The 26,177-nt window shown below is 42.5% G+C and overlaps 1 protein-coding gene across 8 annotated transcripts in view; it reads left to right on the top strand.

The window, feature by feature from the left end:
- Nucleotides 1-26,177, top strand: part of Tmco3 (transmembrane and coiled-coil domains 3) — a 49,095-nt gene that overhangs the window by 9,904 nt on the left and 13,014 nt on the right. For 5 of the 8 annotated variants that reach the window (XM_029553720.1, XM_008848431.3, XM_017802023.2 and 2 more), the window contains exons 3-9: nucleotides 1,183-1,362; nucleotides 2,163-2,354; nucleotides 3,788-3,916; nucleotides 6,570-6,662; nucleotides 13,249-13,435; nucleotides 19,845-19,965; nucleotides 24,350-24,545. In XM_029553720.1, coding sequence (XP_029409580.1) covers nucleotides 1,183-1,362; nucleotides 2,163-2,354; nucleotides 3,788-3,916; nucleotides 6,570-6,662; nucleotides 13,249-13,435; nucleotides 19,845-19,965; nucleotides 24,350-24,545 — 1,098 coding nt within the window. The remainder of the gene's footprint in view (nucleotides 1-1,182; nucleotides 1,363-2,162; nucleotides 2,355-3,787; nucleotides 3,917-6,569; nucleotides 6,663-13,248; nucleotides 13,436-19,844; nucleotides 19,966-24,349; nucleotides 24,546-26,177) is intronic. The other 3 variants (XM_008848432.3, XM_029553721.1, XM_029553722.1) reach the window with 3 other exon arrangements.

The following is a 26,177-nucleotide window of genomic DNA, read 5'->3' on the forward strand; positions in this document are numbered from 1 at the left end:
ACCTCTGCGGCATTGCACGACACAGGTGCCCTCACATATATGCAGGCAATATACTCATAAAATAAAAATAATAATAAAAAATATATTTTAAAAAACATACTCCAAGTTGGCATCATTTCCACCTCAAGGATATGAGGTTCTCCAGTGTGGTGATGGCAGCTGTGTTAGAGGCATCAAGAAGGTGTTAGGGGTCTTGGATTTGTCTAGGTACTGGCTGCCACTGCTCTGTCTCAGCCAAAACCCACACCTGAGTGTGTAAATATGTGAGTAAGGTTTTTTGTTTGTTTTTGTTTTTTGAGACAGTCTCCCTGTAGCCCCAGATGGCTTAGAACTCACTATGGAGACCAGGGATCTCATAGAGATCTCCCTGCCTCTGCTGGGATTAAAGGCATGCGCTGCCCCCCGCCCAACTCGGCCCATGAGTAAGGCGTTTTTTTTTTTTTTATTTTATGTGTATGCATGTATTGCCTGTGTGTAGGTAAGTGCACCTGTGTCATGCAGTGCTGGTGGAGGACAGAAGAGGCTTTCAGATCCCCTGGAACTGGAGTTAGGACAGTTGTGGGCTGCCATGTGGGTGCTGGGATTTGAACCCAGGTCTTCAGCAAGAACAACTAGTGTTTTTAACCGCTGAGCTATCTCTTCAGCCCATGAGTAAGGTTTTAAATCAAATACAATTTATGTAAAATATATAAAGTACATTTATTAAATTTTGTTACCATCACAATCTACAAGTTTCCCAAGTAATCAGTGCTGACTCCACGTTTTTGTGAAGTACGCCTTTGTAACCAGGATTGGACTCTATCTTACCTAGAAATTCAGAAAGTAGCTAAATATTCATGTGCACCTGTGCCCCATGCATGGCAGCACTGCTCCCAGCACTGCTCTGCTCAGCACATGGTTTTGTGTGAACAGAGGACCTTCGGGGTGGTGGGCCTGTTACAGTACAATGCTCCCTTTGGTGTGTATGCAAGCGACTGGTCCTGCACATTTTTCTAAGTGCTACATGTTTGAACAGTTTAGGACTCTTGACTCCCCCTGCTGGGTAGAGGGGAGTTGAACCTGTCACCCATTGACCTAGAGAACTTCTCATGGGTCTAATGCAGATCAGGACCTTGAGTAGATGTGAGGAAGTTATATCCTAATCTATTCCTTAATAAATCTTCATTTCTTACAAATGAACAGGAAGAGACAGAATATGTGGAGCTTCTTGCTGCAGAAAAACATCAAGTGGAAGCCCTTAAAAACATGCAGCACCAAAACAAGAGTCTGTCCATGCTTGATGAGATTCTCGAAGATGTGAGGAAGGCTGCAGACCGTTTGGAGGAGGAGATAGAGGAGCATGCCTTCGATGACAATAAATCAGTAAGCAGTACTCCAGAGGGACTCCCTCCACCTGCCAAACTGTTCTGACAAGCATGGGCCCTGGCAGCTGTTCACGTGTGTCTTAGTGAGATTCAGAATGAGGATAAGCTTCTGTGTCACATCAGAAATAGTTTGACTGGGTCTTCAGAAGTAAGCTCGCTATTCAACTTTTTTATGTCCTGGAACAACTATAACCACTCCTATGTGGTTGCTGATCTCTAGTCCCTACCTTTGCCACTCATCATGGTTGGGACTCTGGTCCCAAGGAAGTTTGGGTGGTTAGCTTTCAGCACTTGTCTCCCGGGGATTCTGCTAAACTCTGCAAAAGAGAGTCTTATATGAGAAATAGAATTCTCAGTCTGCTCACTTGTCATATGTTAAGATGATAAGGGAAAATTGATACTGATACCAAGAACTGTGGGTCTTTGGTGGATCTACAAAAGGTTATGGAATAACAAGTTAGAGTACGAGTAGACAGGGGAGACGATAGAACAGGGGGAAGGACAGAGTCCTTGATTAAGTGGTTCTGGATCAGAGAAGAGCTCCTATGTTTTTCATTGTGATACCAAGTTGCTTACGCTATCCTTGAATTCATTCTAGAGCCCAGGTATGTCTTGAACTTGGGATCCTTATGCCTTAAACTCCTTTGACTATGATTAAAGCCTGGGCATTAGACTTAGCTACTACTAATCTTGTCAGAAAGTGCTAAAACATTTCTGTCATTCTTTTTGGTCTTTACTCTTTAAACATTAATATGAAAGCATCTGATTCTAATTGCTTAACACTGGTTATTCTTACAGGTCAAAGGGGTCAACTTTGAGGCAGTTTTAAGGGTAGAGGAAGAGGAAGCCAGTTCCAAACAGAATATCACAAAGCGGGAAGTGGAGGATGGTCTGGGCCTTAGTATGCTGATCGACTCCCAGAACAACCAGTATATCCTAACCAAGCCCAGAGATTCAACTATCCCACGCGCAGACCACCACTTCATAAAGGCAAGCTGTAGCTGTCAGCCTTCATTTCCTGGGGGTGGTCAGCAAGGCTGGGCAGTATCTCCTGCCTCAGTTTGGGCGCCAGCCTTGGTTGCTGTCAGAGGCTCTGGTGGAGCTCTCACTTCCCTGCTTTGAAAAGCCTTTTTTGTTTTGTTTTATTGAGACAGGCTCTTGCTATGTAGCCCAGGCTGGCCTAAACTCACTGTATAGTACAAGCTGGCCTTGAATTCTTAGCAGTCCTTCTGTCTCGGCCTCCTAAGTGCTATGATTACAGTTTGCAGTACCACGCTTGGCTTTTAAATGGCCTCTCTCAATTTTTAATTTCTTTTTCTAACAGAAAACCTTATATTAACTAAACTTTAAAGTGAGGTTGAATTCTGCTTTTGAGAATTTGAAAGATTTTCTGAATTTGGAAATTACTGTGTGAGATTAAAGCTATCTAAAAGCAATTTTCAGAGGAAGCTGAGGCAGGAGGATCACTTAAGTGTGGGAACTAGAGGTCAGCCTGAGCAACATAAGAAAATAAAATAAAGTAAAAAACTATTTTCACTAAAATAGAAACCCTTATAAGGTAGAGGAGTTGTGACTAAGGGTTCCTGCACAGCTTCATTTGGGCATGGGGTAGAATGTTCCAGATGGGGGCAGTGCATGTCTGTGTCCTGCCAGGAAACTGGTCTAGTTCATCATGAGTACTCTAGAGTAGCTGACATGGAGGAGTGGCCAGTGCAGCCCTTTAGGGACACCTGGTAGGGTCTTCAGCAGAACTCAATAAAGGAACAGAAATAAGAGAGAGACTTTGGGTGAAGAGAGGAAAACAGGCTATCCAGGGGCTCCTTCAAAGTGCAGTCCTTTGAGACCCAAGTTCATGTCAGGTGTTGCCATCCTTGGTTATGACTGGAACAGACTCAGAGGGCTGCTTCGGTATAATGAGGTCATGAGTGTCCTCCGTGAAGGACAGGGGGCTCCTCTCTGAAGTATCCTTTCTCCCTCCTTTGGTAATGAATAAATGATTTCTGGGTAATACTTGAGACCATGTAGATAATCTTGTCTGAAGTCTCACTCAGGTTTCCACACCATGCTGAATCTTACTGCATCAGTTATTAAAGTGAGAAGTCTGGTGGTGAAGGTACATGAATTACAGTTAGCACACAAGCTCTGAGGGCCTCAGGACCAGAAAACTCAATGGAATTCAGGTACTCAAGAGTTATAAAATTCTTTTAAAGAGCTTAAACAGGTTCTTTCAGGAATGAGCTTTATCTCCCAGAGCACATCTTAAGGTTCCTGACTTCTGTGTGGGACACAGTAGTTGTGAGAATTTGTCTTCTTGGTTTCCTTGTCTGCTCTTCATTCCTAAGCAGTGAGATGAAATTGGGGACCTCTGTCCCATTCCACCTTCCCAGTCAATCACTTTGTGCTTATTACTTGTTCTGTGTTAGGATATCGTGACCATAGGAATGCTATCCTTACCTTGTGGCTGGCTGTGCACAACAATAGGATTGCCTACAATGTTTGGGTATATCATCTGTGGTGTGCTTCTGGGGCCTTCAGGACTAAACAGTATTAAGGTAAGAATAGCATGTTTAGTGTCTGTCTAATAGGATGCAAAAGAAGCATGATGAAGACTAAACAGATGGGAGCTTGAGTCAGTAAAGATGCCTGTGTTTTACATGCCATGGTCCTTGAAGCATCCTTTAATCCATGGGAATGTTGCATTCTTTGATGAGGGGTGGCTTGACAACAGCCCTTTCTGTCTCTTTATATTTATGTTAAAGATTGCATTTCTGGTGATATGATGGCCTGGATATCCAGATCACCATTCCAGCACTGAAGCAACTAGAAATGCTGGTCTCTGTGTAGTTTTAAGCAGTTCCTACTGCTTAGGAAGCTGGTTGAAGCCTTGGCCTCAAGAGTGGAGCTTGAGGTCATTTATAGAATAGGTTGCTGCTTCCTATCCTAGCATTTTAAGGTGTGTGAACTGAATACACTCAGGTGGGCACAACTGAAAGAGGATACTCAGAGTGAGTGCTATGAGTTCATCATGGAAGGAATGAGCAGGTGGACAGTACCTCACATCACTGAGGCACCCTGAGGGGTAGAAAGAGGCAGTGGACTGGGAACCCGTAGGATGCTGTAGTCAGTAATCCTTGAACCAGGTCAGAAGAACTCCAGTGATTTCCCCAGGCTGAAGTCTGACTGTTCTTAACAACCAATGGTATTTGACCAAGCAAAGAGCTGTCTACCTAGCTTCCTCAGGCGATAAACCTTGAGCCTTCCAGGGAGCAATTAACCTGATGTGGAGGAAGCTCTTACACCCCATGAACGCCTCATAGGCTCAGTGGCATACAATGAACTCTGCTCAAGCTTCACTTTCTAACTAGACATTTCCACATGACTAGAACAGTATAATAAGATTTAGGTAAAAAGCCCCCTCCTTCATCCCTCTCCTAAACAGAATGTTGAGGGTAAAAGTGGACACACAGAAGCAGAGATAGCTCACAAACAAACAGTTGAGTCAAAATAACTGGGCCACACACACACCTGGGTACTGCAAATATTCTGATCTTATTAATGTGTATGAGTATATTGCCTACATGTGTGTACATGTGCCTGTTTCATGTAATGTCTGCAGAGGTCAGAATAAGATGTTGGATTCCCTGTGTCTTAACAACTGTCCTGGAGTTATGGACAGTTGTTAGCTGCCATATGGGTGCTGGGAATCGAACCCGGTCTTCTGCAAGAGCAGCCAGTGTTCTTTGCCACCGAGCCATCTCTCCAACCCCTTAAGAATGTTGTTTTGACATCATAGAGATGAACTAAGAAAAGGGAAGAGAAATAAAAGGAAAATGAAAGTAACTGTTAAGGATGTCAAAGAAATAAGAGCAAACACTTGGCATAACAGTAAAAGTAAGTAGAATAAATTCCTCTATTAAAAGACAAAGACTTACTTATGGTGCCCAAACAAAAGTATTGTGAAAAAGAGATGCAGTAAAAATAAAGCAGCTAAGGAAGGTGAAAGTGAAAGGTACACCTGTACCATATGAACATTAAAAAAATTAACCTGTAAATATATTATACTGTTTATTTTTATCTAATACGGCAGCATTAAAAACAAGTTAAAAGACATATGAACCCTATATATCAAAGTCTCTCTAGGATGTGGCCAAATGTGAAAATTCACTTCATGAAAAAAATCTTTCTTCTTAGACATACTCAGATTCAAACAAAAAGTCAGTGTGAATTGTTGAAGCATTAAACTCAGGTCTGATGCCTCCGTATTCCCGGAGAAGGCTGAAGGAGCTAATGAAGACAAAAGTGGCAGTGAACTTGAAAGACAGTGGACCTCATATCTGGCTGATTGATTGATTGGCAGATTGATTGATTTAAGCTTTGGGATAATTTTATTAGAATTTAAGGAAAAATCCTCAGAGTAGGCAAGCTATAAATCTCAGCAGTGGCCTTGAGAATGGAGGGGAAAAAGGAAAAAGCCATGAAGCTGTGCCTGTTTAGAGCCACCATGGGGATCAGACAGACACATGTAGACTGGTAGCCACATGGCAGGGAGGAAAAGGGAGCTTTAGAGAAAAAAATAAAGACATGCTAGATGTTAGGACAACCCAAAGCATTAGGGAATGCATGCTTAGAAGAGAGATATGAAGAAGGAAAGGAGAGGTTATGCTTTTCTGAAAACCTCGTGTCCATAATGGGTCCATAAGAACTGCCCCACAGGTACTTATTGGTTTTTGTTGTCTGTTTGTTTATGTTTTTATTTTGTTTTTTGAAACAGGGTCTCCCTGTAGCCTGGAACTCCCCATATAGACCAGGCTGGCCTTGATCCCACAGAGCTGTCTGTTCTGCCTCCTGAGTGTTGGGATTAAAGGCATGCACCACCACACCCATCCCACAACTACTTCTTAATAGAAAATAAAATGAAAAGAAATATTACCCTGGTTAATGAAGAAAAGGGATGTGTGTGTGTGCATGTGTGTGTGCATGTGTGTGTGTGTGTGTGTGTGTGTGTGAGAGAGAGAGAGAGAGAGATCAGGAATTCAAAAAGATCTCAGATATAAAGGAGATTCACAGAATTTGTTTTTTTAAAAATACATATACTGTTCTTTGGGGGGTGGGACTTAGAAGATATTCTGTATATTAGTACTTGTTCATTTGGTTAACTATGCTTAGTAAGTGAAAAATTAAAGGATATGTTTTCTTGTTTTTCAGTCTATTGTACAGGTGGAAACATTAGGAGAATTTGGGGTCTTCTTTACTCTTTTTCTTGTTGGCTTAGAGTTTTCCCCAGAAAAGCTGAGAAAGGTAAGGACCAATGCCCTGTCGTAGCCTGTGAGTAGCCCAGTGTCATAAGGTTGAGTTTATGCACTTTTAGCATTTGTTGGCAACTTAGCTATCAAGTAATATTTTTAAAAATTTAGAAAATGACATTTTAGTTTGATATATTTTTAGAAAATGTATTTGAGGAAGTTAAAACTTAATATATGGCATAAATTTTCAAGTAACTGATCCAGCAAAGATCTGAGAATATTTGAACTTTAATATATGGGTCTCTCCAAGAGTGTGGAACTGAAAGTAAAATGCCAGAGGGGCTGAATATTCATTGTGCTTCCCTAGAAGAAAATTTCTGAGATGGAAGTGAATTTGATATTTTTGTTTTACTTCACAAGTGAGGAAAATAGCTCTTAAAGATTTAAGGTGGGGTGACCGGGTAGAATACTGTTGGAAGCTGGGCATGGTTGTACATGCCTGTAATCCTGTACTTGAAAGTAGAAGCAGGAGGGTCATGAGTTCAAGGCCAGTCTTGGCTACATAGTGAGTTCAAGGCTAGCCTGAACTATATATGAGACTCTGTCTCAAAACAAAAGCCCCACTCTTAATATTAAAACAAACAAATAAGTAAATAAATAAAAATAAAGGAAATTAAAATCAGTCACTATGTCCACGTGCTTGTGAAGCTGAGCCACCAGCAGAGTTAGTAACTGTTGAGTAACCTCAAGAATTGTGTGGTACCAAGACAGAATCAGTTGTGCTCTTTGTGAAGAGCACGCTCACAGTTTCACTCAGGAGCCTTGACCCAGCAGTTCTCTTACAGCTCTGTCAAAGGAAGGAACCAAATAAGTTTAAAAATATTTCCCCATAGGGCTGGGGAGAGAGAGCTCAGCTGGTAAAATGCTGGGACCAGAACCTATATGAAAAAGCTAGGCATGAGCTGTCAAATGCCTTGGGATAGAGACAGTTGCCACAGGGTCTGACAACCTGAGCTTGATTCCCAGAATCCACATGGTGGAAGTTCTGCACTTGTCCTCCAACTTCCATATACATACACTGTGGCATGAGTTGCTGCCTCCCCTTTCCCTGCTGCTGCTGCTGCAAAAAAAAAAAATCAATAAAGAAAATGTTAGAAGTAATCTGAATGCCTAATGGTTAAACAGTAATCCAACTGTTTGGCATGTTATACAGCTACTAAAATACTAGAGTATAGAAACAAAGGAAGGGATTTGTTACAGCACTACCCTTAAGGAAAAACTGAAGGTGTGTGCAGTGGCGGGCACCTGTAATCCTAACTATTTTGGAGGCTGGGGAAGGAGGGTTCCAGCCTGAGTTCCATACAGTAAGACCCATTCTAAAAATACAAAAGTGTGTACTGCATGATGATAACAGTGTAAGCAAGCATACTCTGGGAGCCCATGGGGATGACCACATGGGTACCATGGTGGCACCCTTCTCTGTGTTTCCAAATTTTCTGTAATGGTATGTCTTTTTATTTGTTTTTTGAGACAGGGTCCCCCTACATATCCCTGGAAAAGCTTGGTATTTGCTGTGTAGCCCAGGTTAGCCTTGAACTTGAGGCAGTCTTCCTGCCACTGCCTCCCAAGTACTGGCATTACTGTCATGTGCCTCCATGCCTGGCTATCTGCTTTTTTATTTTTTTTTTTATTATTATTTTTATTTTATGTGTATGTGTGTATTGCCTGCATGTAGGTAAGTGTATCTGTGTCGTGCAATGCCCACGGAGGTCAGAAGAGGCTGTCGGATCCCCTGGGACTGGAATTATGGATAGTTGTTAGCTGCCATGTGGGTGCTGGGATTCGAACCCAGGTCTGCTGTAAGAACAACCAGTGTTCTTAACCACTGAGCCATCTCTCAAGCCCTGCTTTTTTATTTTTTAGGGGAAAATTAACTTTCCTTTTAAAGTCTTGTATTTGCTTCCAAGAGTGACCACTGATTTCTGACATTTGTCTTCACACTGCATCCTTCCCTGGAGGGGTCTAGTTGTCATTGGTGCCTTTCATCTTTTGTCTCTTTTCTGCTGCAAGCTCTGTTCATCTGATCTGCCTGCCTGGGACATACTAAGAGAGACTTCTTGAGGTGTTCTGAATTGTGTTAGCGTATCATCCGGGGACTTTTAATCTTTTCATGTTCTTCTTTTAACATAAACCCCACACATTAATTTGTAAACTCTAAATAAAAGCAGCCTCATTTTCCTCTGCACTTTGTTGAATCGGGGTACAGGTTTTGATGGTGGGGTCTTTCGAGTGTCCTGCTTCATTAGAGTAGGAGAGGACCAGCCAGTACAAATGCCATCTTGGGCAGGCTCCATGGAAACGTGCGATCTCTGTCCCCTAGTACAGAAGGCTCGTCTGTGATTTTATTATTCAGTACATTCAGTGCAAACAGTGATTTAGGGCAAGCAAGGTGGGCAAAGTTCTGTTGTCCTATAACTAGCAACAAGACCTTAACAGGCTTTTACCTTCTTGGACATCTGTGCAGTGAAAATTTGGGGGGATTAAAGTTTTTCCTGGTCTTTAAAATTAAATTTTCATGTTTTTTTTTTTTTTTTTTTTTCTGTTGCAGCACTCAAAGTGTGATGGTAAAATGATGTTTTATGACATACTACTAACATAGTTGTAAGCACTATAAAGCAGTGCTAGTTTTAATCATGGTCTCTCGGTGGTGGGGGGTTATCCTTAGTGGACCTGAGGTACGGAGGCCCTGAAGGAACTGAGTGTATTGGGGATACTTGGGGTGGTGATATACCTGAGGAGATAATATTGGACTGGAGATCTGCAGTTGGGCCTTCATTTAGTGGCCCAGCAGCCTCCCTCCTGTTTTTGCTGGGTGGCAACCTAGACCTGGGCATGTGCCTTGGGCTCTGCAATCTCATTGCTGAGAATGCAGATTGTTTACTGTTTCAGTTCCTGGGTTTGGAATGCAAAGATGGTACCTACTTAGCAAACCACATTATTCAGTACTTTATCCATCTTTCATTTTTCCTTGCACAGGTATAAACTGGGAGGACTTTAGGGCAGCCTAAAGTAAGGAGAGTGAGCACTTCAGACTGGCAGGACTAATGTGTAGGTAGCTTGAGTGTGGTGGAAAGCAGTCCATAGGGCTTTCCAGAATAGTAATAACTGCTAGAAGCCCTCTCAGGACTCTGACTTCCCGGGGAGGGGGGGTATCCTTAGTGAACTAGAGAAATAGCTAAAGACACTGGAATCTGGAAGAGTTTCTCAGCGCCCAATGTGGAGGAGGGTGAAGTCTTCCTGTCCTGTCTGTTCTGCCAATTGTTGAATCTGGGTTTGTGGACCCATCAGGCCCTTCCTCACCATCCTCCTTTGAACTTGACTTAAACTGTTATGTTGTGTGTTTTATGGCAATGTCTTACTGTGTAGCTTAGACTGGCCTTGAACTCAGAAATTCTACCTCACCCTTCCAAGTGCTGGGATTCTGAGCATGTGCCTCTGCCATCTGCCTTTGAACTGCTGTTCAAATTTTCCATCTTAACAGTTCATCAGTTTCTACCTCTTTCTGAATAGATTATTAGTCATGGAGAGCCAGAGTTAGATTTTCTTCTCCTGTATTACTAGACTTCCCATAGGTTCTTACTGTGTACCTGTGGTGTTCGGCCCTCAGCAGCAAGTGGCACAGGCTCAGCCTGCCCTGTGGTTTGCCTTTGGAGTTTCAGAAGGATGTGTCTTGGGAAAGAAGAAGCAGAAACTTAAGACAATCTGTGAATCTGGGGTCCAAATGCCTGGGGATTAGGGCCTCTGCTGAAGGTTTGCTGGCCTGAGCGTCCTAACCGTATCTAATAGATAAGGGATAGATTCTAGTCTGACCTGGGGAGGCCTGTAGGTTGCATTTCAATGGCATCCTGAATCCCATGCTGACTGGGAACTTCTGACTGAACCTACTTGTTCCCAAGTCATTCCTTGCTTTGTTTTCCCCTGGGGCCCTCCACACCCTGCTTCCCTGGAGGTGCTAAATACTGAGGCCAGAGAAGGTCCATTCTGGTGAGGACCCCAGAGATCTTTCAGTCTCACTGAACCTTCATATGTGGAAAGTAGAGTTGTAAAGTCTATTGTCTATTTGGATATACAGCTAGTGAGTGACAGAGCAATCTTAAACTCCAGGCCCCTAGAGGGTTGGCAAGAATCTAAAGAAGGGCTAACCCCTCACAGAAATAACTGCTCCAAACCCTGAGCCGTAGGGTTGGCCTCACAAGTGGCTGTGTGAGGTACAGCCCCGTCCCACTGGTGTTGACATATGAATATTAAGAAGAACTTAGCTGGGTGTGGTGGTGCATGCCTTTTGTTCCAACACTCAGAGGCAGAGGAAGGCAGATCTCTGAGATCAAGACTAGCCTGGTCTACATAGCAAGTTCCAGGCCAGCTGGGGCTACAGAGAGACCTTGTTTCAAAAAGACTGAAAGAAGAGGAAAGAGGAGGAAGAAGAGAAAGCAGAGGAAGAGGAGGAGGAGGAAGACTACTACCACTACTACTACTACTATTCAAGTTAGCTTTAGAGCACCATTGACTGCTAAGCATGTGAAGGAGAGAAAGGCATCTGAACATTTTGGGAGCAGCCTTTATGGGGATGAACCTCCCTCCCTCTGGGTCAGTCTGAGCTACACGGTAAAGGAAACTAAGCAGACCTTAGACTCAGTCACCTGTCATTGGCCTCTATAATACTCAGATGATGTGTGTGTAGGCTTGATGGTTGGAAACCTTAGAGATACCCCCCCCATCAGCCTAGCAGGTACTTGGGAGGCCAGGTGAGCATTCACCTGACTGTAGTCAAATCTCAACCACAAGCTTAGGAGCACGTTCACCTTCCCAATTCTAGAAGAATGGACTTGTTACCCAAGAGTAGAGCAGGGGTAGGGAAGCTTCCAGACTGCAAAGCACCTGAGGGAGAGCCATATGAGGCTAGCTCTGTGTAAAGCGTCTGTCAGCCACCTCTTTACCACTTCACACTTACCTGACCCTGGCCCTATCCACTTTCAGTGGCTGGCTTGGAACTATAGGACTGGTGCCTACGAAACAATGAACTTGATTGGGAGTGTGTGGCAGGGACAAATGAACAAGAAAAATGAACAAACATTTAAGACAGAATAGGATGAGTTTAGGTTGCTGATGTGTTAGCCATCTCTATAAACACAGTTCTGATTGTGTTTCTTCAGTGAGCTGAAAGCTCTCTAGGGTTAGAGTTTAAAACTTCCATGTGTACTTTGGCCCAGATTCCGTGCCCCATGTCACCTTCTAAGCCCTCTGTACCTGGGAAGTCAGTCAGTATCAAGAAGGGAAAGGCTTGGGTAGGCCCTGTCTTTCCAAGGTGTACAGATTTTATTTGAATAATTGGAAGTCTTTGGTTCAATAAATTGGTCAGTTTAACATGGAAAAAAAAAAAACTTCCATGTATCTCATCATATTTGGCACCATGAGAAGTATATATTGAGCACCTAATAAATGTGGAGCCACACTGCCTGTGCTTGCTTCTAAGCTCTGACACTCATTGTTCATGTGGCCTTTCACAAGTCACTTAACCTCTTTGTCTTCATGTCTCCATCCAAAGATGGGAAAAGGTGGGCTGGAGAGATGGCTCAGCAGTTAAGAGCACTGGCTACTCTTAGAGAGGACCTAGGTTCGAATTTCAGTACCCACTTGGCAGCTAACAACCATCTGTAACTCCAGTTCCAGTGGATCCAACACCCTCTTCTTTCCTCCACAGGCATTGCATGACATGGGATGACATGGGTGCACTTACACACATTCAGGCAATACACTTATACACATAAAATAAAATAAAACTGGGAAAAGGTAATCTGTACTTCCAGGATTTGTTCTGAGGATTTAGTTTTTTCTATGTGTGTATATATACATAACACATGGAACAGACAGAGGAATCCCATGTGTAAATGCCCTGTAGGCAGTCTTTCATACTTGAGGCTTCTGCATTTATGGATTCAACCAACTGTAGATTGAACATATTCAGAAAAAGTATGTCTGTACTGAACACATAATAGACTTTCCTCTGTGACTAATTCCCTAACTAATAAAACTATTTGTATAGCATTTGTGCTGTATGAATCTTATAAGTCATCTAGAGATGATTTAAAGTCTACAGGAGGGCATGCATAAATATTACACTTTTTTGGGGGGGTCTTTTTGAGAGAGGGTCTCCCTATAGACCCAACTGGCCTAGAGCCTGCTATGTAAACTATGCTGTCCTCAATCTCACAGAGATCCACCTTCCTCTGCCTCCTGCCTCTGCCTCCTAAGTGCTGGGAATAAAGACGTGTGCCACCACACCCAGCTCAACTACACATTTTTTGTAGAAAGTTTTGAGCATTGGAGAATTTCAGTATCTGGTAGAGTTCCTGTGCTAATCTCCAGGATACTGTGAGATGACTGTGCATAGTATACATGTCTGTGTCTGAATGTATTTCAGCCTGGGATGAGTATTTATTCTGTCAAGACTAGCTTGGTGTATAGGCTCTGAGTTCCTTCCTGAAAGATCAGTTCTCAATAAATGTGTGAACTCTGTGGTTCTAGCTCAGAGATGGGCTGCTATCCCTGAAATGTGCATGAATACTTGTATTCTCTTTAAGGTGTGGAAGATATCCTTACAAGGACCTTGTTATATGACACTACTGATGATTGCTTTCGGCTTATTGTGGGGACACCTTCTGCGGATCAGACCCACTCAGAGTGTCTTCATTTCTACCTGTTTATCCTTATCAAGCACACCTTTGGTGTCCAGGTTCCTTGTGGGAAGTGCCCGGGGTGATAAAGAAGGTAGGTAGCAATGTGTTCTAAGTGTGTATGTAGTTAATGCTTATGTGCAGCTGACATGCAGATTCATGATTGAAGGCCTGTGAGGAGAAATTGCAAGGCCTCCTTCTTAGGACTGTCCAGCTGCTAGTGGCTACTCAGGTACATCTTCACATCAGTGAGGAACTATCCTACCTCTGACCTCAGTACTTCCAAGCCTACTCATCTCTGCTGGATTAAAAGAAACACCCCTTGTGTGCTTATACACCCAGCATAATTTGAGAGCCCGAAAGAAACTAGACCAAAATCAGAAGAAACTGGACTACACTGCACAGCATACTAGAGGAGGAGGGTGGCTTGTTGAAGAGGCGAGTGTCACTATTTAATTGTGGCAGTACTAGGCAGCTAACACACTTGGCACAGCTTTCAGTAAAACTAGAGTGCTTTAGTAATGAAGGAATTGTGAGCTCTTGTACTTGAATTGGTTTCATTTATGTATGTGAACTGTTGGCATCTCTGAGCCACTGCTTTTGTGTGGTGAGATCAGAGCAGTATGGGGCAGTCGCAGGTGGCCTTACCATTCAGCTCTGTGTCTTTGATAGGATTGCAGATTATCACATATGCTTCTTGATGAGGCAGTCACTGTTTTGTTCTTTGTCAGAGTAAAATACAATGTCAAAATATTAGTAACTTCACACTGATACCCTGAATATACCAGAAATAGAAGAGAAAATGAGAAAAGAAAGCCAAGAAAGCATGGCTAACGCCTCCAGTGAGACTAAAGCTGCTGTACTGGGCACAGGGAACTGTGTAGGGCATTAAGTAGAGCTGGCCCTGGGCCTCTTGAGCTTTAGGCTAGAGGTTGAGACTCTGGAACTCCACTGGGGCTGTCCTGAGTACACTCGTCATGTGACCTGAAGGTGGAGGCCTCCCACCAGAAAAGGGCTCTGAAAGTGGGATCATGGGACATGGATGCAAGCCTTCCTTGAGTGACCCAACCAGCTGTCACTGCCTTAGTGGCTGCATCTGTGCTGATCAGCAGAGGCCCATTATTTCTGTTGCTGATACCTGACCTAGCAGAACTGAGGACTGGGGCTAAGGGGAGACAGGCAGAGACAGAGTGAGCCAAGGATGGAGCTCCTGATGGATGGCCTGCACACAAAGAAGTCTGCTGCTAGAAAAGACAGTGTCAGCCTCAGTGTCAGCTTGAGGCCCTCCACAAGGCCCTTGCTAGAGCAAGTTCAGATGGCTAGAATTGTAAAGAGGGCATCACATCTGTGTAGTTAAATCAGACACAAAGAGTATAGAACAGAGAAGAATTGGGAAAGAGCATTCAGACACACACAGACAAGGTTGGAGGCTTGATATCTATGTGTAGGAGAGGTTAAAGAAAATAGCTGGTAATTTTTCCAGAACTGGAGAAAGACACAAGCCCTTAGATTTAAAGTATATCTCCAAAACTGAATGGGAAAAATAGAAGATTTGCTCTAGCCAGGTCAAAATACAGAAGCAGTGTTTCCAGTCCAAGGAAAACTCAGCTCCTGTCAGGAGAGACAAGTAGTTTAAAGGAACAGCACAGGTCTTCTCTGAAACACCAGGTCATGGAAAAGGTGGGGAAGTGCCTGCCTGCTGGGAGGGACAGGTCATCACAGGAATGTGACTGAGGGGTGAGCCTGCTGAAGGCATTTTCTAACGTCCCCAATCCCACACTATAAAATGTCAACGGCAGAAGGGTCAAAGTGAGGGAAGCATGACAAGAAAACAGTAAATGGCACAGAATTCCCAGAGCTGTATAATGTACCTATATCACAGTCAGAAGCTGTAATTTGGGGGCCGGGGGAGGGCTTTAGGGGTTAGGGATATAACTCAGTTGATAGAGTACTTGCCTAGCATTCATGAGGCCATGGGTTTGACCCCTGGTGCAGGATAAACCAGGTATAGTGGCTTGCACTTATAATCTCAGTATTGAGGTAGAGGCAGGAGGATCAAAAGTTCAAGATCGTTTTCAGGTACATAGAGACTTCAAGGCCAGCCTAGGCTAGAGATCCTTTTTTTTTTTTTTTAAAGGCGTTAATGTATAATAAGGAACTTAAGAGGAAATCTCTCAAAAGATGTGTAATTACCTTTGAGAGTAAAGAGAAAAATCATGCCAATGCAATGTTGTTGCAGAGAATTGGTGTTTGTGGACAGAGCCTTAATATATAAGATGGGATTTTTCCCTGAATTCATAAACTCACAACTATTCCAATAAAAAAAATCTGGCAGGGTTTTCATGGAACTCCGCAAAACAAACTTCAGCTTCACTTACAGACAAAAGGCTAAGAATCACCCTTATAAATTTGAGTGAGGAACCCTCTGGACGTCAAGACTTTGTGTGGCTGTGACAAGGTAGGCAGCGCCTTGCCACAGGCATGGATGGAACACAGCAGGCATCCCAGATGCTGCAAGTAAGTGAGAGAAAGTGGTGAATCACTGGATAAGAATAGCTGCCCCAAAGGGAAAAATGAAATTAGAGCCCTACCTTGAACTATGGAAAAGTCAGTTCTGCATGACAGAAGCCTGGGTAATGTCCTGTGACCTTAGGGCAGTACACATTTCCTAAAATAGAAAATACTGAATCCCTCCAAATTACTGATAGACATGAGCACAATAAACTTAGTAGCTTTTCAAAATGCTAGGGGAAGACATTTGCTTACTCTATAGTGTACAGAGTTTGTCTTGGCTTTCCTGTTGCTATTGGTAATAACCCTGACAAAAGCAATTTAAGGAAGGAATTGTTAATTTGGGCTCTTAGTTGAAGGGAACAGCCCATCATGGCCGGGAAGTCAAGGCTGCAGGAGCTAGAAGCAGCTGGGCACATGGTACTGGCAGTAGGGTGAGCAATGAGTGCTGCTCTCGGGTCCCTTTTTTTTCTTTTTAGATTTTTTTCTTTAAAAAATTCTTAATTGAGCCGGGCGTGGTGGTGCACGCCATTAATCCCAGCACTCGGGAGGCAGAGGCAGGCGGATCTCTGTGAGTTCAAGGCCAGCCTGGTCTACATAGCAAGTTCCAGGACAGCTGGGAAATTCTTAATTGAATTTTTTTATACAATATTGTTCATTGGTACTTAGATTCCCCTCCCTCTGGCCAGAGCCCCCACCCAATTTAATGTACTCTCATTCTTGTGTGTGTGTGTGTGTGTGTGTGTGTGTGTGTGTGTGTGTGTAAGAGAGAGAGAGAGAGAGCCTATTGAGTCCAATTTTGACCCCAAATGCTCCTCAGTGTGGGTGTATCCACTAGGCCCACCGAGAGACCCATCCCTGTAAGACACTGTCTTTCCCCCTCCCAGCAGCCCAGGAGGGTCTTCCCACTTCGATTCAATTGACCTATCAAGATAATCATTCACAGACATGCTAAAAGGCTGACCTAATCTAGATAATCCCTTAGAAGTGTGCCTGACAGCTTGTCTCCTAGGTGATTCTAGATCTTGTCAAGTTGACAACCAATATAAATCATCACAGGGCTCATACCAAGAACTTTTATAAATCCAAACAAAAAACTAACCATTGGAAACCCAGCAAAGCATATCTTATGAAAGAGAGTACCTAAGTGAATGTGAAGACACTGCTTCTCGTGAGGCACCCTGCAGAGACAGGCTGCACCACCATTGCACCATTTAACTTGTCAGCTGACGTGTTTTTCTTTGTAAATGAAATTTTATTTACTATATCTTTTTTTTATGTCTTTTTGAAACAGGGTCTCCCTGTAGCCAGAGCTGGCCTGCTATGTAGACCAAGCTGGCCTTGAACTCACAAAGATCTGCCTGCCTCTGACTCCCAAGTGCTGGGACTACAGGTGTGTGCCACCATGCCCGGCATACTTACTATGTCATTTTAAAAAGGTATTGCTGGGGCTGAGGAAGTGACTCAATGGTTAAGAGCACTGGCTACTCTTGGAGAGAACCTGGATTCAATTCCCAGCACTCACATGGTGGCTAATAACAGTTCATAATTCCAGTTCCAAGGGATCCAGCGCCCTCTTCCGTCCTCTTTGGGCACTGCACAACACAGGTGTACTAACACACATGCAGGGAAAACACTCATACACATAAAATAAAAATACATTAAAAAAAAAAAAGCTATTGCCATCTACCATAATTCCTGGCAATTGAAAGTGTCTTTTTAAATCAAACTATCAAAATGTTAATTTCAGAAATGTATCTTTATGTTCCCATGACTGTAAACATTAAATAACATGAAAAATCAAAACAAAGAAAAATTGGAAAAATTAGCTGCATTAAATAACATAATATATGTATGCAGAATCAGCTGGCATACTTTTTCAGCAGAGGAACAGATGCTGTTCTTCTTTTGTTTTGAGACAGTCTCAAAATGTAGCCCAGGCTGGCCTCAGACTCGGTTCTCCTGTCTCAGCCTCCTAAGTGCTGGCATTAATGGGGTGGCACCACTATGCTTGACTGTGGCAAACATTTCTAAACATGGCCTGTGCATTGGCAGAATGTCAAGTCCCCGCACTCTCAGTGGAACTGTAAATGAATCTAGCCTCTTTGGAGAAAGATGTCACATGAGAAAATTTTCTTTCTAATTAAGTGCCCTAAAAAGTTCTTGTAAAACAAGAATATTAAGAACAGCCTTACTTTTAATAGCAAAAACTGAGAAGCAGCCTAAGTATTCAATAATACAGGATAATACAGTTGGTGGCATAGTCACAGGACTACTATGAAGCCAATGTGAGCTAATCTCAGGGTTAAGGGAGAAATATAAGGCGCAGAACAAACATGTCTGTGATGATATCATGTATGTAAAGTTTGGAAGCATGAACTTTTGCTCTAACAGCCTAAAGAGGCATCTGAATGATAAACGTAGGTGAACTGTGTGGTGTTGACTCTGCAGAGAGGGGAGGGCTTGTGACCAGCAGCAGCTGTGTGGAAGCTGGCAGCAGCTCATTACATGGTGTTTACTACCTCTTTCTCCATCCACAGAGTTTTGCAATTGCTTTCTAACCACTAAGGTAGAAATGCAATGTGTAGTTCCTGCTCTTAATACTGTAGGTTTATGGTGGTTAGGAAGAGTCCCTTCCTGTGAAAGGACATGCCAAGGGAGGGGGTAGGGAGGGAAGTGTGCTCTTAGTAGTATGTAGAATGTAGAAACCTGTAATGTGAAAGGGCTGAGTCTGACTTGTCAGGTAGCTGGGGGTAGGGACACAGAGACCCCATTTCCAGGACATAGAATATGGGCACCATTATCTAAGCATGTCATCTTGTTTGCCACGGCATCTTTCTGATAATGATGTTTTTAAAAATATTTTTTATTTTATGTGTATGAGTGTATTGCCTGTATGTATGTAAGTGCACCCATGTCGTACAATGCCCACAGAAGTCAGAAGAGGGTATTGGATCCCTGGACCTGGAGTTATGGATCATGGTTAGCCACGATGTGGGTGCTAAGAACTGAACCTGGGTCCTCTGCAAGAGCAGCCAGTGCTCTTAACTGCTGAGCCATCTCTCCAGCCTGATAATGACATATTGCAAAAATTATATTACAGAAGTAAAGTATTTTGGTGATTTTCTTTATAAAAAGTTTGTCAGTCATGTTGGATACTTGTAGTCCCAGGTACCTGGGAGACCGAGGTGAGAAGATTGCTTGAGACTAAGAGCCAGTCTAGGCAACATGATGAAACAACACCCCCCAACCCCGCCATCTCAAACAAAACTGAGAAAAGAAAAATTCTTTGAGAGAAAATATTCAAGTGTTTTAAAGATTATAAAACCTTTTAAAGTTTGTTTTGTGATGGGCTTCATTATGTTGCCCAGGCTGGCCCCAAACTTGTGCTCAAAGGATCCTTCTGCCTCAGCTTCCTCAGTAGCTAGGACTACAGATGTGCTCTACCTTTCCAGCTCCAAAGAGATTTTTAAAAGTCTGTTCTTATTAAAATACCAAGATTATTTGAATTGCTGGGCGTGGTGGCGCATGCCTTTAATCACAGTACTCGGGAGGCAGAGGCAGGTGGATCTCTGTGAGTTCGAAGCCAGCCTGGTCTCCATAGCAAATCCATAGCAAATCTCCATAGCCAGCTGGGGCTACAGGGAGATCCTGTCTCAAAACAAACAAACAAACAAAAAGATTATTTGAATTATATTGAAGGTGTTTAGGGCTTGTGAGTTTTGTTATTGTTTTGTTTTTAATTTTATTGCATGTATATATATGAGGGGGCGGGGCGGCATGTGTGTGCCCATCAGAGGACAACTTTGTAGCATGGGCTCTCTTCCACCTTTTCATGGGTTCCAGGGATTGAATTCAGATCACCAGGCTCATGCTAGGACTACAGATGTGCTCTGCCTTTCCAGCTGAACCATCTCACCAGTCCAGGGCCTGGGTTTTAACCGGGGTACTTTGAGTTGCTGAGCCTTTGTTCTGAGTAGTTGTTTTTCTAGCAGGTGACATTGACTACAGCATGGTGCTGCTTGGCATGCTGGTGATGCAAGACGTGCAGTTGGGGCTGTTCATTGCTGTCATGCCAACACTCATACAGGCAGGAGCAAACACAGCTTCTAGGTACGTGCTCTGTATGCTATCTTGCTGGTCTAATTTAGAGTGATTTGTTTCTAAAAGTGCTAAACATAACCTTTCCCACATTGATGCCCAGAGCTCATGTCACACAGGTCTCCCAGCACAGGCTATGGTGGCATCACCAGGCTGATTCTGGCTTTGTTTTGTATCAGCTCTTGGATGGGAATGTTAAACAGCCTTACTTCTCTCTACTTCCTGTGGAGTGGGGCTGGACTGCACCCATTCTATGGTAATTCAGGGATGTAAATGAGGATAGCCTCTAGAAAATCGTGATGTGTGTGTGCCTGCATGCATGTGGTGATGTGTGTGACAGCTACTGTCGTTGTCACTGTCAGTATCACTGTGTCCCATAATCTTTCTTTCCATTTTCCCAAAAAAACAACCACAAACCTATCCTGCATTTGTTTGGTGTATATGGAAGGAGAAATTAACTTGGAAAAATTAACTTGTCCAAAACATCTTGGTTGTTACAGGTCCAGATATCCTGCAGGAACCCCAGCCAGGATTTAAATACAGTTGGAAAGTGTAGGGAATCCTAAGAAATGAAGAGTAAACTGTGTGCTACAAGCCTGATTTTTGCCTTGTGCTATAACTTATCCAGACAAAAACTATGCCTCATCTCCAGAGTAAATATTTACTGAACTTTGGACTATAGTACTAGAACTAATCAAAATTAATAGACTTTCTTGAAGTCAGACCCATTTGAATTGCTGACCTGTCTCAGCTTTGTTTCTCCTTTTCTAATCTGTGCCTTCCCTTTTCTCTTGAGTGCTGCCTTGGCTAGAGTTCCCAGGATGTTACCAAATGGCTTGTGGGCTTGTGTGAGAGGATGTCCTGCCTGGTGCTTAATCTTAGGGGAAGCATTCAGCCTTTCACTGCTAAGTATATGTCAGCTGTAGGGTTTTCTGATGGTCTCTATTAAGCTGATGAAGTTTTCCTCAGTCTTTTTGGTTTGTTTTTGCTCTTGTTTTTTTGAGACAGGATCTCACTATGAGGCCAGCTGTTCTCAAACTCTTGATCCTCCTGGTTCAGCCTCCTGGGTGCTGGGATTATAGGAGCTCACCACCAAATGGGTCTCTGTTGAGTGTTGCTTTTCTTGTTTGTTTTGTTCTGTTTTTTTTTTTTTTTTATCATAAGTGGATGTCAGGCTTTGTTGGACACTTTTTCTGCAACAGTTGGTATGATTGTATAATTTTTCTTCTTCAGCTAGTTGATGTGGTGGGTCATGTTGATTTTCAAAAATTGAACCAGTCTTGTATGCCTAGAATAACCCCCTTGGTCAGTCTTACCCTCTGCTGTGCTCACCATGTTGACTGCAGAGGACTTTGGGGTCTGAGACCATGAAAGAATTTGGGTGCAGTTTCTCCTTTCTATACTCTGTGTAGTTTTGGTAGGACTCATATTAGGCCCATAAAATGATTCGGGAAATGTTCCCCTCTCTTGTATTTTCTGTAAAACATACTGAATTGATGTTAATTCTTCTGTAAGTGATTGTAGGGTTCTCCTGTGAAGCCATCTGAGTCTTGAGTTTTCTCTTGGCAGGGGGGTTCTTGTCATAGAGGTTACAGAGCCCCTACTTCATGTCATTAAGTATAGTTTAGCTCTTTGAGGAGTTACTCCACTTCCTCAGGTGTCACTTCTCTGTGTCACTTGGCTGTTGTTCTCCCTTACTGACTTTCTAATGTCTGAAGGGTCTGCTGCAACATCCTGTTTTGTTCCTGATATTTCTTTCTACTTGCTTTGGGTTGCTTCTGTTCTTCCTTTCCTAGGTTCATGTGATGTGAACTTAAGATTATTGATTTGAAGCCTTTCTTTTTTGTGGAAAGTGGATGGGTTGGGAAGAGATTGTAAAAAAAAAAAAGCGGGGGGGCAACAGCCTAGACCAATAGTGGCCCAGAGCTGAGCCCATGGCCCGTTCCAGACTTGGTTATAGAGAAGCCTGGTCTGAAGTGCAAGGTAGCCTAACTTGCTTTACTTGGGAGCAGGGAACAAATTTCCATCTCTCCAAGGCCGAGATACTGGTTCTCCCTTAGTTTGCAAACTTTCAGAATGCTTTCCACCAACCTGTCTCATGTGCCTGTTGGTGTCTTTATGCCATATTTGTTTGCTTCAAGCCCAGTTCTTTACTAAGTTCCCTATGTCATGGTACAGCAGTCTGAGATTTGTGCTTCGATCATTCTTTTACACCAGTCTGCAGTGATGTCAGTATTCAAATGGGTTTCTTCCACTGAGAAAGAGAACTTTTACACCAGAATTTCAGGCTGAGTGGTGGAAAGTTGAGTCTAAACATACGTGATTATAATACTGTAAATGTAAGTAGCACCTTTCTGGTGATAGCCTGTAGGCTGAGTCCTTAATAGTCTCTGAGATCTGAATAGTGTGTTCTAAAGAGTATAGAATCACTTTTTCAGCCAGGCATGGTAGTGCATACCTATAAGCCCCCAGTACTTCAGAGGCTAAGGCAGGAAGATTGAGTTCAAGGCAAACCTGGGCTGTACATGGTGAGACTCAGTCTCAAGAAACAAGACAACATCATAAAAGAATCACTTCTCATCTAAATACTAGATATAAATTCCAGGGTTGGACTTGGCATCAGGAGTACTTTGCTGAAAGTCAAAGGAATTCTGCAATCTTGCTTTTGATGGTGAAATTGTAGTGTGAGGTAAAGGGAAACGTTGCCTCACCAAGAACAAATGGGGCTTATTCCTGATGAGGAACTTTTATCATTCAGCATCCACAAAGATGGAAAACTGTCAGTTGAGATTTTTTTTGTGTGTGGTGTTCATGCATTTAGGGAGGATTGCTCATGTCAGAGGAAGACATCAGATGCCCTGCTCTACTACTCTGTTTTTGTTTTTTTTTTTTGTCGTTGTTGTTATTGTTTTTTACCAGAGGGAAAATCTTAGGATATTACTAGATAAAGGTACAGAAGGAGAGGGTGTAAGGCATATTTGGCCCTCATTGATCTAATTAGATTGCTCCAGTTCTGTGTTACTGCTTATCACCCAAAAAACAACAATAACAACAACAAAAACCTAGCAGGCTGGATCTGAATCTCTTCTATGAAAAGGTTCCTGGCTGTTGATAGGTCAGAGAATTTCCAAGCTCTTTGCAAAATATCTGGATAATACTTTATCCTAAATATTTTGAGGGAGATATTAAATCCTATAGATTCTAGAATCAGATGGGGTCTAGGAGAATGGGGTACCACACAACCCTAGCATAATTATATGATAGCAACATGACATTTTCACAGGTCAAGATGCTTCTAAGGCCTGCAAACAGATATAAATAAACATACTCAGTCAATAGAGTTGGTAGATTTTAATGTAAATTGGCAGAAGTTAACTGGTTATATTAGAAGCTTCTTGGGTAAATGTGAACTTATTAGACCAGAGACTCCATTAATGATACCACTTCTCTGTAGCGTTAGAAGAAATACTTAAACGTAATGTCTACCTTAAAAGTAGAATTTAGAAAACTAAATATAATACTTCATAAAATTTTTTGTTTTGCTACATAAAATCTTAACTAATAGATACCTATTTTGGCTGCTAGTAATATATTTTCAAACATTACATATCACAGTTTCCTGAGAAAATAGAAGTTGTGTATAGTTATATCTGTAAATGAAGTTTACTGTGAAGGCAGCCCCAACATATTTTTCATGAACTGGCTAGATATACACAGAGGATGAACGTCTGTAAGTAGTAAACGGTGATGATTCAACTTGCGGTTTATAGAATCCTGACTGTCTATTATTCTGTTTAATTCCCTTGAGATAGGGTCTCTCACTGAACCTGGAGCTATACTGTCACCCAGCAAGGCCCAGCAATCCTGTCTCTGTCCTCTACAGTGCTGGGGTTATAGGTATGCATATAGCCATATCCAGCATTGTTTTTTTTTAAATGGGTACTGAATTGAGCTCAGGTCCTCATGCTTATGCAGCAAATGTTCTTGCCCACTGAGCATCTCCCAACCCCAGCTGAGACTCTCTGTTCTAGAAAATATATTTGCTCCAAGGCATAGATTTCCCCAGAACAATATACATTTGATTCACTTAACTTAATTTCTGGAAATAATGTGATATGTGGGTTTTCTTTTAGCATTTAAAAATAAAAATAAGCTGGGTGTGGTGAAACACACCTGTAGTCCCAGCACTCAGGAGGCAGAGGCAAGCGGATCTCTGTGAGTTCAAGGCCAGCCTGGTCTACATAGTAAGTTCCAGGTCAGCTGGGACTACAGGGAGAATAAAAAGTATTATTTGGGTAATTTATTTTGTAACATGTTAAAAATATTGGAAGATCATTTATAGACTTTAAAGAAGTATTTTCAAGGTAAAACAACGTCTCTTTCTTTTCTCTCCTAGCATTGTCATGGAAGTACTGCGAATACTGCTTCTGGTTGGACAGATTCTTTTTTCTCTAGCTGCTGTTTTTCTTTTGTGTCTTATTATCAAGACATATCTCATAGGACCATATTACCGAAAGCTGCATATGGAAAGCAAAGGGAACAAAGAAATCCTTATCCTAGGAGTATCGGCTTTCATCTTTTTAATGTTGACGGTAATTCTCAAGTATCTACATTATTTATGTGGCCCTGTTCACCCTCGCTCTCACTGAAGCTTATGATCAGTTCTCTACCTTTTCACTATAGTAATGGCTAAACTATTTGAAACGAAAGTATTTTTTATTTTTTGGTTTTTTTTTTTTGAGACAGGGTCTCTCTGTATCCCCAGCTGGCCTAGAACTCACGATGTAGACCAGGCTGGTCTTTGAACTCACAGAGATCCACCTGCCTCTGCCTTCAGTGCTGGGAATAAAGGAGTGGGCTATCATGCCCAGCAAGTATTTTTTACTTTATACACAGTTTATCACACCACAGCTAAAGCTGTTCAGTTATTATACTAATATTCCTAAACACTTTGCAAAAATATGATTCGTGAGTGTTGTAATTTAAGAACAAATATATAGTCATGAAAATCCACATAAACACATTACTGTCTCATTTCACACAGCTTTGCATTTGAAATAGTGGATCAAGTTTAAAGCCTTTTTTCATCTGTTGGGTAATGACCAACTAATTAACAGTATGACTTCTGTTGCCATAATGGGAAAGACTTTTTTTTTTTAATTTCTTTTTTTTTATGTGTACGAGTATATTCCCTGCAAGTATGTGAGTACACCCATGTCGTGCACTGCTGCGGAGGTCAGAAGAGGGCGTTGGATTCCCCTGGAACTGGAGCCAAAGATGGTTTGTAGCTGCCATGTGGGTGCTGGGAATCGAACCTGGGTCCTCTGCAAGAGCAGTCGGTGCTCTTAACCACTGAGCCATCTCTCCACTCCAGGAAGGCTTTTTAAAAGATTCATGTTGGGAGGCTGGAGAGATGGCTCAATGGTTAAGAGCACTGGCTGCTCTTGCAGAGGACCTGGGTTCAATTTCCAGGACCTACATGGTGGCTAACAACCGTCTCTAACTCCAGTTCCAGGGGAATCCAATGCCCTCTTTTGACTCTACAGGCATTGCACAGCACGGGTGCACTGACATACATGAAGGCAATACAGTCATACATATAAAATAAAAATAATACATTTTTTTGTCTTTTTTTTTTTTTTTTTCCTGTCCTGGAATTCACTATGTAGACCAGGCTGGTCTCGAATTCACAGAGATCCACCTGCCTCTGTCTCCCAAGTGCTGGGATTAAAGGTGTGTACCACCACGCCTGGCTATGAAATAATTTTTTTTAAATACTTTATTTTATTTTATGTGTATGAGTGTATTGCCTGCGTGTATGTGAGTGTACCTGTGTCGTACAGTGCTGCGGAGGTCAGAAGAGGGCTTCAGATTCCCTTCTAACTGAGTTAAGGACAGTTTGTAGCGCCATGTGGGTGCTGGGAATCAAACCTGGGTCCTCTGCAAGAGCAGCCAGCGCGCTCAACCACTGAGCCATCTGTCCAGACCCTTAAATAAATTTTTTTTTTTAAAAAGGTTCATGTTGGAAAGTAGGCCTCTCATGAGAGAGTAGGGGAAAGGCCCGAGACACCTGTTAATGGTCTAAATAATAACAGCATAACCATATACTTTGTGCAATTCAGCAACTGTGGAACTTAACATTTATCTCAGAAAAGGGGATAAATATTGAAACTCATACATGAATTTTTTATAACATTTGAATTATATTAGCTGAAATCAGTCCA

Source organism: Nannospalax galili, unplaced genomic scaffold (genome assembly GCF_000622305.1).
Source record: "Nannospalax galili isolate Female #2095 unplaced genomic scaffold, S.galili_v1.0 scaffold744, whole genome shotgun sequence".
Taxonomy (NCBI): domain Eukaryota; kingdom Metazoa; phylum Chordata; class Mammalia; order Rodentia; family Spalacidae; genus Nannospalax; species Nannospalax galili.